The sequence below is a fragment of the Camelus ferus genome, chromosome 9, assembly GCF_009834535.1.
Source record: "Camelus ferus isolate YT-003-E chromosome 9, BCGSAC_Cfer_1.0, whole genome shotgun sequence".
Taxonomy (NCBI): Eukaryota; Metazoa; Chordata; class Mammalia; order Artiodactyla; family Camelidae; genus Camelus; species Camelus ferus.
The window spans coordinates 37,092,399-37,104,846 of record NC_045704.1 but is presented as its reverse complement, the minus strand read 5'-3'; the positions used below and the strand labels follow the sequence as shown (position 1 = coordinate 37,104,846).

General features: G+C 51.7%; 1 protein-coding gene across 5 annotated transcripts in view; it reads right to left on the bottom strand.

Moving 5' to 3' along the window:
• The window catches only part of NDRG4 (NDRG family member 4), a 39,489-nt gene extending 32,505 nt beyond the window's left edge, over window positions 1-6,984 (bottom strand). The window contains exons 1-2 of one of the 5 annotated variants that reach the window (XM_032486443.1): window positions 5,466-6,087; window positions 4,395-4,488 (exon numbers count right to left, since the gene is read on the bottom strand). In XM_032486443.1, coding sequence (XP_032342334.1) covers window positions 4,395-4,476 — 82 coding nt within the window. In that variant the 5' untranslated portion in view covers window positions 4,477-4,488; window positions 5,466-6,087. Of the gene's footprint in view, window positions 1-4,394; window positions 4,489-5,465; window positions 6,088-6,110; window positions 6,605-6,924 lie in introns of those variants that run through there. The other 4 variants (XM_032486444.1, XM_032486446.1, XM_032486447.1 and 1 more) reach the window with 4 other exon arrangements.
• Between the last annotated feature and the right edge of the window lie 5,464 nt (window positions 6,985-12,448).

Here is a 12,448-nt window from a genome sequence, read left to right as displayed (position 1 = left end):
GGAAGCCTTGGGCTCAGGGCTCTCATTTGATGGATGAGGAACCGGCCTGTACTTAGGAGGGACAGGACAGTACTCTCACCCACCGAGGACTAGAGCATCACCAGGCACACAGCACCTGCCCTGCCACCCCATCCCCCAACATGTGAACTGAAAAAAAACAGCTTGGTCCTCAAAGCTATTGGTTATGGGGCTTAAGACTTGTGGTCATTCTGGTTGAAGGATACCTTCCGTCTGTGGTCTGGAGTTTAAAGCACCTAAGGATTAAGAAAAGCAGAAGGGAGTGCCTCAAGAGATTTCCTGTCATGACACGGAGACCAGGTATGTGTTAGGTATACAGAAGCTCACACCCTGTCAGTGCTTGGGTGATGCCCTTCCGCTTACAAAGCAGTGTCCCGGTGCTCTCCCAGCTGATCCTCAAGACTACTCTGTGGGCTTAGCCTGGCTCAGCCTGCAGCCTGATCAGAACCAGGTTTCCAGACCCCAACCCTATGGCCTGTCTACTAGCCCGTGGGGCCAGCCTCTGCTGAGGCTGAGGCACCAAGCCTGATCTGCCCGCACCCCCACATTGGTTTCCTGGTGCTGCTATAACAAATCACCAGAACCTTGATGCCTTCAAATAAGACATATTTATTGTCTTATATTTCTGGAGGTCAGATGTCCAAAACCAGTGACCCAGAGCGGCAATCAAGGTGTTGGCAGGACCACTCTCCCTCTGGAGGTGCTGGGGGAGAATCTGTTCTCCTGCCTTTTCCAGCTTCTAGAGCTGCGTACCTTGAATTCCTTGACTCATGGCCCCTTCCTCCATCTCCGAGGCCAGCAGCGGAAGCAAGTGAAGTGTCTTGCTACAGACATCACGTCACCTTCTTCTGCGGTTTGTGGTCGCATCTCCCTCCGCCTCCACTTTCTAGGGATACATGTGATTGCATTTAGGGCTCCCCTGGCTAATCCACAATAATCCCCCCACCTCAAGATCCTTAACTGAAAGACCACTGCAAAGTCTCTTTTGTCATATGAGGTAACATTCACAGGTTCTAGGAATTAGGATCTAAGTATGTTTGGGGACCATGGTTCAGCCTTGAGTGCATGTACACACACGCACCACAGCCTTGCGGCCCCACCTTTGTGTTATTCATTTTGCCTAAAGCGACTTCCTCCTCCCTGTACTCATGGAAAGCCAGCTTCAATATCCACCGTGAATGACTCTTCTTCCCTAGAGTTTTCCAAGAACACACCTGGACTTCGGCTCTCCTTCAGAATTCCTGCAGGACTGGTTCCATCAGAACCCCAGCGCTTAGCACTTTCCCCTGTGCATTTGTTAATTTTTTGTTTTTAAAAATAGAATTTGAATTTCATGCAATACACATTCACTGAGAAAAGTCAGAAAAATAGAAGAGCAAAAAGAAGTAATAAATCACATACACTCCTAGTAACCAGAGGAAACCACTGTTAACATTTTTGCTTAGATCCTTTCATTTTCAGTGCTGATTTATTCACTGATAAAGTTTGTTTGTTTGTTTGTTTGTTTTAACAAAAAACACTGTTTTGAAACATCTTTTGGACTCAGGAGCCAGATATCCTGGTTCAAATTTCAGCCAGCCAGTTGCCATCTGTGTGACTTTAAGCAAGTTCCTTTACCTCTCTGTGCTTTGGTTTCCTTATCTGTTAAAAGGAGAAAATAATAGCACATACCTCATAGGCTTGTTATGATGATGAGTTAATGTATAAAAAGTGCTTAGGACTGTGCCCGGCACACGACAAATGCCATGTGTGAGCTGTCATCACGTTATTACATGTATATAAGGAGACATCTGTTCAGGTGGCTAAATCACTTTTGACAGCATAATTCACAGCTGCCTGGGGTCCCCTGGTATAAACGCACTCCTGTTTATTTAACCTCCTCTACTGTTAGGCAGTTAGGTTGTTTCCAGTTTTTATTTTTTCTTCTATAACCAACTATGGGATAACATCGTCCAGCAAACACCTCTGAACACATCTTTATTTGTTCCTAAAAATTCAGCTGCTGAGTCACAGATTATACGTATTTTTAAGGTTTTGGTACATCATTGCCAACTCACCCTTCATAGAAGTCGTACCAGTGGAACAGCGTGCCCGTCTCCCCACTCCCCCTCGACAGACCCTGCCTCCGGACTCACCTAGGTGGCCCTCACACCCCAGTGAAGCAGTGACATTTACTATAATGGACAAACTGGAAATGAGGATTCAGGGTCTTATTTTCTGCCTTCTGGGATAAATCTATGCCTGTTTCCTCCACATATAAAATATATGGGTCAACACACCTGTCAACAATCAAACACTATGTAAATATATATTCCATGCATCAAAATGATACCAAAAATCCAGGTTAAACTGGCCAAAGTTTTGCTTTTTAATCACACATCAAGTATATTTTTAAAAATTTCCAACGTCCAATACCGAGGCTCCCAAGGGACCATTTCAGAGCTGCAAATCTGCCATTTTAGAGCTCTGACTCCGAACCACCTAGGAGACATTCCGTGGGAGTACAAATGCACAAAAGCCATCACCTTCCCACTTGCAAACAGACGAATGTCCCACTTTTCCCCATCACACTGAGAAATAAAAAAGCACCCAGCGACAAAAGGCACAGAGACCCCGCCCTGTGAGGACGGCGGTGAGCCTGCGTGCGGGCCGGGCCGTGTCCTGGGCTCCTTCTCATCAGGCGAATGAGGTGGGGCCTTTATTCCCACTTTACTGATGAGCAGACTGAAGCTCAGAGAAGTTAAGAACTTGCTCAGGAGCTGAGAAGCAGAGAGGAGACCCTGAAATTCTCATCCTCTGATTTCTAAATCCCTGCCCTCCCTGCCCCGGAAGGACTCTGTGAGAAAGTCTGGAAACTAAGTGCCGGCCATTTAAGCACTGGTCACCCGAGAAGCCTCCCGGAAAGGCCCCTCCTCTCTGGAACACAAAGACATGCTTGGGTTGCGCATGACAACCCACAGGCATCCTTCCAGCCCCGAGGGGGGGCCAGGGCGAGAGATGCCTGGCTTCCCCCACCTGGTGTCAGAGCTGTGGATATCCAGCCCGCAGGGCCCAACCCAGATGGCAGGCCCCACCTTATCCCACAGGAAAGGAACCTGAGGCCCAAGCAGGGTCCCCCAGGGCACATCTCAGGGAGATCTGGATTGTGTGGAGAACCCAGAGGAGGAACTAGAACTTTCTGAAGGAAGGGAACCTGGTGACTAGAGCAGAGTGGGGAGGGGAGGAGACCCCAGGGCACTGAGGAGGCAGCTAGGGGACTACAGCCCTACAGCTGCCATTTGCTGCCTGCCTGCCAGGTGCCACACTCAAAATTTTACATACAGCCTCACAACCAGGTAGGAACCATGATGAGCCCATTTCTCAGATGAGGAAAGTGAAGTGTAGGGCAGCTAAGAGACCGGCCCGAAGCCAGGCAGTTAGAAACATGGGATAGCTTGGGGCTTGGATTTGAAATCCAGCTCCACCTCTTCTCAGCTGTATAACGTGAGGCAGTGACTGACCTCACTAGTAAAACGGGTGTCATAATCAAACGGGAGATTGTGAAAACTATAAACGGCTACAGAAATATGAGTTTAACAAAAAGGCTCAGTGAAATAACTTACTAACACTGATGTGGGGCAGGGAGACCTCTAAGAAATTATCCTGAGGACATAGCTGATGCGTGGGCTGTGAGAGCCTGGACTCAGTCAACAATCTTTGAGCACTTGCTGTATGCTGCCACAATAAGTTGTCCCTCAACCTGTGACCTGCTCGTCATCCAACGGAGGAGACAGGTCAAAATGTCACAGATGCATGTGACAGGGATAAAGTGGGTCGGGACAGATCCAAACTTCCTAGTGGCCAACCAGACAGGGCAGGTGGAGTCCTCCATCACAGGGTCAGGCAAAACCAAGGAACCTGAGGGGAGACGAAGCCCATGAAGTGCCCACCAGGCCCAGGCCCCATCCAGGTGTGTGACCTGTGCTATCTCAGTGAGCCTTACGCCCACTCTCAGAGGAAGGGGTCAACTGTTCCACAAGAAAACTGAAGTCAGGGAAGTTAAGCAGCCTGTCTGAAACCACACAGCAGGCCAGCAGTGGGGTTGGGATTTAAACTGAGATCTATGGTACAAGGAAGAGGGTGGAAGGTAATTGGAGAAAGAGAAAAGGCTGCAAAGGCCACTGAGGGATGTCTCCCAGGGCCTGGAGAGATGCAGCAGGAGCCCGTGACCCAAGACAGTGACGAGGGAGTCCTGTTCCTGCCTGGCCAGGCGCTTAGCGAGTCTGCCAGGATTAGATTAGCCTGATGAGGGAGGAGGGGCCCTGACCCCTGTACCCAGAAGATGAGGGTCCACTGTATTGGGACCCCAAAGCCTGGACTCCTGCTGTAGCCCTCACCCGTATCTCCCACGAACATTCTTCTTCTAGGGCCTTCTGGTGTTGGAGGAGGAGAGGGGTAAGGATCCAGGAGTTCCATCATGCATCCAGGGCTCTAAAAATCCACGAAGTGGTACAAACTTTCCCTCTGGGGATTAACAGATTCAGCCGTTCTGCCCCCACCTCCACCCCTCAGTTCCCTTTGAAGTCAGGTGGACCAGCCTACCTCAATTTAGTGCTACAGGTAAGAGATGGCAAGGGACTGGAGGGAGTGCCAGCCCCGTGGCTACCTGGGCTTAGACCTGGCACTTCTGAGTACCTGGCCAGCGTTTCCAGTGCTCAAGGAACAGCCCCCACCTTCCCTTCTCTCTGAGCCTGGCATGAACCAAGGAGTGGCCACTGTTACCTTAAGGGTACTCACAGCCAGAAACTTCACCCAACTCCACCACCCACCCCATCCCACGCACACCAAGCCCTCCAGCCTCTGCTTCACATCACTCCCAATTCAAGCCTCTCTCACATCCCAGGGCCTCTGCATCTGAGTCTAATCTGGCTCCCACTTTCCTGGCCACTTAGCTTCCACTCCCAGCAAGTAACTTTTCCTCCTGGGGAGAGGCGCTCAGATTGTCACAGGGAGCAGGAAATAAGAGGCCCACAGCTAAGGTCCTTTTGGGAGCGCAGGGAGCTCCTTTCTTGGGGGACGCAGCCACACTGAAGGTCAGGGGCTCTGGGCTCCCTTTCCCCTTTGGGGGCCTGCCGAGAGCTTGGCCAGAGACTCCAGGGGGCCGCTCCTCTGACCTTCGCTCAAGCCAAAAGCGCCCTACTGCCCCGGGCACCGAGCCCTGGGAACTCAGAAAGCAAAGCCGGACAGGGCACCGCCCCAAGTCCTCTGACGGGGCCGGGCTCCGCACAGGAACCTGCAGCGCACAAGCTAGTAATTAGCTGGTATCTGCACCCCCTCCTCCTGCTCGAACCCGAGCCACCCCAAATCTCGGGCCACCCGCCACCGCGCCCGGGTCCCTCTCTAACTTGGAAAGTAGCGGGCGGCGAGGGCAGCAACTAGGGGCGGCGGCGGGGAAGGGCCAGCGGTACCTGTCAGCAGCTCGATCTTGTGTCCCAGCACCTTCATCTCGGCACCCGGCGCTGCCTAGCTCAGGGCTGCGGCGTCGAGGGAATGCACACCGCCCAGCCGGGGAGAGGAGCGCGGGAGGCGAAGAGGAGCAAAGCAGGAGGAGCAGCCGGGAGCGCTCTCGCCCCCCCCCCCCCCACGCAGCGCTCCCCCCTCCAAACTGGTTTAAAAAAATCCACCAATTGCACCACCGCGCACCCCTAAAAGACGCCCGCCGCCACCTGGTCGGGGTGAACTCCGGGAGGCGGAGGGAGCGCGCCGGGTGGGTGCGGGTGACACTCCGGAAGGCGGCGGGAGGGCGCCCCTGCGCCCGCCGCCCGAACAAAGAGGCCTGGCCGCCCCCGGTATCACGATCTGGGAGGCGCTGGCGGCCGCTGGGCCGTGGCCCTGGGGGTCCCCGCGTCTGGCCAGGAGGGCGGGGGAAAGTCCGGGAGGGGTGGAGTGGCGAGGGGGTTCCGCCCTCGTAGGCCAAGTGTGGCCTGGGCGACAGGGCAGCCGCCTCCGGGGTCTGGGGTAGCGCGCGGGGGCTGCGCCGGGGCGAGGGGCTGGCTGTGGCCGCAGTAGCCGGAGGATGAGGAGAGATGGGCCTTGGGGCGCCACCGACTCACCGAGGTGATGCGAGAGAGACAGACGCGCAGGCGGGGAGACAGGCCTCGGCGCCGCCGCCACCAACGCACGGGTGCAGGTGCGGGCTGCCGAGGCCCCTCCTTAGAGCCACCGCTGCCGGGGACCGGGGCCGGGCCGGGGGCGGTGCGCCGCGGGGGGCGTGCCCAAGTGGGCGCCGGGGGCGTGGGCGCTCAGCCCTGAGCCTGGGCAGGGCCTTGGGGCTGGACCCCGGAGGCTGTCCCAGGCGCTTGGCTTCCGCCTCCCGCCACGTCTGGAGCGCCGGGTGGGTGGGCGAGCGGGAAGCCGCGACACTCGAGCTCCTAACCTCCTGCAGGCGCCTGGAGGAAGGGTCCCCGCCACTTAGAGAGCGCCGGGTGCAGTGGGAGGCCCCGCCCGCCCCTCCAGTCCCCTGGTAGCCGCGCGGCGTCGGGCTCCCGCCGGAGGGGGCGGCCTCTGCCTCAGTCTTTGTTTCGATTCCCCGGGAGAACCCCAGCCCGGAGGAGAGAGCACCCCACTCCGCCGCTCCTTTCGCCGGCTGGGAACTGTTGGGGAAAAGCCTTGGGTCAGGAAGAGCCAGGTGCTCAGGGGGGCTTGGGGTGTCGTCCCCCGTTTTCGGAACCCGAGGGTTTCTTTGGGGAACTCATGCGGGAGTGACTCCAGGCAAAAGTGTTCTGGGCCCTCAGGGTCGCCCCCACAGTATGTGGCGAGGTCTCTGCTCCCGCCTGTTCACCCTCCATTGAGCGAGCAGGAAAGGGAACTGGGGACCCCTGTCGTCCTCAGACTCACTCTGGTTAGGCCCAGTGAGTTTGCCCTCACCTGTCATCCCAAAAGAGGGAGCGCCGAAGTCCCTGGGTGGAGTCCTACTGTAGGGAGAATGGAAATGAAAAAATTTACTTGGGCTAGACAGCTCAAGAGGAGGGCTCCTGGAGACCGGGGTTCTGTTCAGGCTCTGCTTCTGACCTTGGGCGGGGCTTTGCCCCTGTGGAGTCCAGCCTTTTCCCGGCAGTGACTGTGTTGGACTAGGTCATCTGGGAGGTCCGGGATGGTGGGCTGAGGTTAATAAAATCCTGCAACGCCTTTCCCCTCTTCACTGGACCTTTATCTGGGCTGGTTTGTAGTGAGTCCCAGCTTTCTCTCAGCCCAGGCCTCCCTGGAAGCTACTATGACCTTGAACTAATTGACTCACCAATGTTTAGGAAGCTGGTAAGTTTTGGTGGCCTTCAGGTGGGGTGCACACTCCTACTTTGGGTACAGTATTTAAACTGCACAAGAGGCCGCAAACTTGGGTTCTTCTTACCACTCTGGGGCTCACTTTGGGGAAATCCTTGCCTCTCAATTTCCTCCTTTTTAAAGGGGATTATAGGGGGAAGTCAGTGGTGACAGAGTAAACCTCTATGTCCAAAACATCCAGGAAAACACTGATTCTATTAGATACAAGTCTGGAGCCAGTTCTTAAGAGCTGGTTCTACAATTTCCTGGCTGTGTGACATCCAGCAAGTTACTTATCCTCTCTGAGCCGTCATACTCTGTAATACTGGGATGATGCTGACCCGAGGGTTCCTGTAAGAATTAAGTGATGGCATAAAATGTTTCGTATAGTGCCAGACACACAGTTGAAGTGCTCAATAAACAATCCCTATGATTATTGATAAAATTTTTACTATTGCATTAAAGTTTCTTTTAGGGTTTTCTGAATTCTACCCTTTCCAGTAATTTCAGATCTAGCCATTGAACAAAATTGATTGTTGATGTTCTAGTAACCTAACTGTGAGGCCTAGCCTGTTCTGAATTCCTTGGAGGAATACAGGCCCCGGGAGGACGTAAAAGGTTGCCTAATAGGAGCTTTTGACACTGTGACGTATCTATCTGTGTGCAGCATTCTGCCATAGGCAAACCCACCTGGCTCAGATAATTCATGAACCCCAAGTGGGCTTTCACGGGGGTCCAGTTGAGGATTTGAACCCCTAAAAAAGTAGACTCAATAGACGAAGCAATATGATTATAAGAACACTGCCCTCCCAGGGGGCTACTACATCAAGCAAAGATTCTTAGGGGATAGGAAGGGAGAGGAGCCCGGGCCCCTTCTGGAGGAGGCAGTCACATGGGGCAGAGGAGTCCCAGCTGAGTCAGCGGAAGGACAAGCTCTCAGTCCCTTCTGCTCTGGGGCTTTTCTTCTTCCCTGCGAGGGAGGCATGGTGTCTGGGGGCGGGCACGGTGGCCGGGTTTTTAACAGAGGAAAGCACAGCATGGCAGATGGCCAAGCTGCTGGCTGGGACAGGGGCCTCTAAGACATGTCCCTCAAGTCTTCTTCCTCATTACCTGAAAGATGCTTTGAAAGCTGCTGCCCTCTCTGGACTTCCCTCTTACCATTTGTAAACAACTGGGGCAGAGACTGGCCTGTACCACAGCTGGAGACGAGACCCAGCCTATTTGAAGATCTGTCTCTGAGCCTTCATTTTCCCATCTGGAAACTCAGGCTAACGTGTCAGTCTGGGTGACTGCAGGAAATAGAAAGCCACTCTGTCTGGTTTAAGCAGAAAAGGGCTTTGTTAAAAGGAAGGTGGGCAGCCCTCAGGATCTCGGGAAACAGTCTTAACCCTGCAGCGTTAGTCTGGTATCAAAACCACTACTGCCACCACTCCTGGACATAGATGCTGCAGCCAGTGCTGCCCCTGGGCAGAGACACGGGATGCTGGCATCAGGACAATGGCTGCCTCTGAAGCCAGAGGTGCTTCTGTCGCTGCTGCCACATTGTCAAGAATGGATTTGGCGTGGTCTTGGTTTGCTCATGTCACCAGTTTCTAATTCACAATCAAGAATGGATGTCTGATTGGAGGTGCCCACATCAGGCACTCTGTCAAAGCTGCAAGGGAGGCTGGGAAAAGATGTTTTCAGTTCCCCTAGTGGGAGGTGGATCTGCCTCGTAGAAAGGCGTGTCAGATGCTGGTGGCCAAAGAGTGACTAGTGCCCACTTCAGATAACAACGGACTTGTGAAACTGCTATGAGATGATGCCCAGGGGCACTTAACTCGGAGCCTGGGATGGAGGGAACACACCATCCAGGTCACTGAGATTCATATCACACTGCAGATCTACAGTGTCAATGGTGATGCACCTACATCCTTTAGTCTTTGATTTTTCAGCAGGTGAAAGACAAAAGGACCTTGAGAACAGTATGGCTTGCTGCCCTCCCAGATGCAGAGGCTGCTTCAGTCCCGTTGCCAGGAGGACAGGTGACTGGGTTTTTCCATTGTGGTGATGAATTGGGCTGAGTCACTATCCCTCTCCAGTCCCCGCGTGACCATGACTGGGAGCGAGTGAAAAGAACCAGCAGGTGGGGTCAGGGGTGCAGAGGAGCTGGGGGCCATGGAAGCTTCCTCTCTTAGCAGGGGGAGGGTGAGCAGAAACTGTCCCCCTGACACTCCCCACTCATTAATCATGAGTCAAATGGTCTCAGGGAGAGAAGAGAGGATTCTTTCTCTTCTTTTATAGGCTTAGTTGAGTGCCTTTTCAGTGCCAAGCCCTGTGCTGAGTGCATTGGAGAAGCCAGAGCAGACCAGGCATTGACCTTGCTTTTCACGTTTGTGCACTGATGGAAGAAACCACCTCAGAGTCCCATAATCTGGGTACTGGGCAGACTCTAAGATGTATAACTGACCCCACTCAGTACAGTGGGGACTTGGAGGGGTCAGCAAGGGCTTCATGAAGGAGGATGCATCTGAGCTAGCAGAGAGGTAGAAGGTCAGCAGATGGAGATAGAAAAGGGGGTGATTGGTGGGAGGGTGTAGCTCAAGTGGTAGAGCAGGTGCTTAGCATACAAAAGGTCCAGGGTTCAATCCCCAGCACCTCCTCTAAAAATAAATAAGTAGACCTAACTACCTCCCCCCACCAATAAAAATAAATAAATAAAAACATATAAAAGAAAATTAAAAAAAAAAAGATAAGGGGGTGATTAGGGGAGAGCAGCATCCATCCATACTACATTGGTCAGCCAGGCCCTGTGCTAGGCTCAGGGAGGCACAGAGCTGAGCATGCTGTAGCCACCACCCTCCCACAGGAGCTCCTGGATTGAGGTGGAGAATGCTGGGTGTTCATGAGCAGATGGTAAGGAAGCTGGAATGAGCAGGTGGGCAGCAGTGAGTGCCTGGCCTCATCCTGGCTCCAGAATTTCACCAGTTACCAGATTATCTGCTCCCTGCTCCTGGACCATCCTGGACCACTCACTGATCATGGTGCCACCCGCTTTCTCCCATAGCAAGTAAAGGTCCTCCCCCTGCAGTGCCTGCCCTTTGCTCTTCAGGTAACTCCAGACACCCCACTCTCTCCTCCCCCTCCAGTTTTCCTTGAAAATGCCCTTCCACCCCCCCACCCCACCCCCCGGAAGCTTTACCAGACTCATGGAGCCCCAGTGCGTGCTAAATCAAGGCAAGGGGTGGATCTGATAATATATTTTAAAAATTCCAATAGTCATATATACTCAATGCAGAAAACTCAGTAAAGAGGGAAAAATTAAAATCACCCATAATTCCATTGCCTAAAGATAACCAGTGTTAACATGCTAACATTGTGGGTGGGGGGAGTATGTCTTTCATCACTGTGTGTATGTGTGTGTTTTCCCCCATGGAGTCATGCTGCACACATTTTTGGCACTGTTTTTTCACTTGCCAGTACATCACGAACATTTACCCTGATAAAAATTCTTCTGCAATGTGATTGTAATAGTTGCACTGTCTTTATTATGTGAATGCTTTATTATTTTCTTGGCCAATCCCATAGTGTTGGACAGTTAGGATGTTTCCAGTTTTTCATTGTTGGAAACAACGTTGCTAGCGATCTACCCCAAGATGCAGCCTGGCCCACATCTCTTGGATGACCTCCTAAGGTCACTCTGCAGCCTCCCTTTGCCTGTCTACTTGGTCTCTGACCGCCCTAAGGCCAGCCCATCCACCCCTGAAAGGAGACCTGTGTGTGGTCTCCTGATTGTCTGTTCACCCATGCAGATTCTTGGACTCCTGGGGAAGGAGTGGAGTGGTTACCAGCCCCACCTTCTTGATTGTGCTAATTTCATTTTAAAGCCTGAGTTTTTTGATCTTGTATTTGTAAGTTGTTACCATTGAGAGGGACTGAATTAAGGGTACATAGGACCTCTCTGTGCTTTTTCACAACTTCCTGTAAATCTGTAATTATTTCAAATAAAAAGTAAAGACAAAACCAAAAAACAAACAAACAAATCCAAAACAAAACCCTGAGGCAGGCCTGGAAGGAACTATTTGGTCTCAGTCTCAGGACCTAATGTTTTAAAGTTTATACTTTGTCACAAGGACCAAAGCTAAGAGTTTCCTCAGTTTCCCCTGAAGGGTGGGAATTACTCCAGGGAAAGGCAGCCCTCCTGGTGGGCAGTGGGTGGCCCTCCAGGCTTTCCTGACCCTAACTCTGCTCCTGGCCATGATCATGAGCTTGAGGGGCCTGATCAACCCTGCTTTCAGTGGGAAAGGAGAGGCGGGGACCCTCTTCAGGGTTCCAGACAGCTGTTTTCTCACTGTGTCTTCATGTAGGGGAGAGCTGAGAGAGCTTTCTGGGATCCTTTTTTTTTTAAAAACAGTATTTGACTTCAGACAATACTACAGAGCTACAGTAATCAAAACAGTGTGGTATTGGCATAAAAACAGACATATGGATCAATGGAACAGAACAGAGAGCCCAGAAATAAACCCACAGACTTATGGTCAATTAATCTTCAAACAAAGGAGGCAAAAATAGACAATGGAGAAAAGACAGTCTCTTCAGCAAGTAATGATGGGAAAACTGGATAGCAGCATGTAAATCAATGAAGTTAGAACACTCCATACACAAAAATAAACTCAAAATGGCTTAAAGACTTAAATATAAGATAAAACACAATAAATCTCCTAGAAGAAAACATAGGCAAAACATTCTCTGACATAACTTCTCAGCAATGTTCTCCTAGGGCAGTCTACTCAGGCAATAGAAATAAGAGCAAAATAAACAAATTTAATTAAACCTAATTAAACTTTTAAGCTTTTGCACAGCAAAGGAAACCATAAGCAAAATAACTACGGAATGGGAGAAAATATTTGCAAATGATGCAAGTGACAAAGGTTTAATTTCTAGAATATATAAACAGCTCATACAACTTAATAACAACAACAGTAACAAAAATCAACCCAATCCAAAAATGGGCAGAAGACCTAAACAAGCAATTCTCGAGTGAAGACATACAAATGGCCAATAGGCACATGAAAAAATGCTCATTATCACTAAATATCAGAGAAATGGAAATCAAAACTACAATGAGGTATCACCTCACACCAGTCAGAAT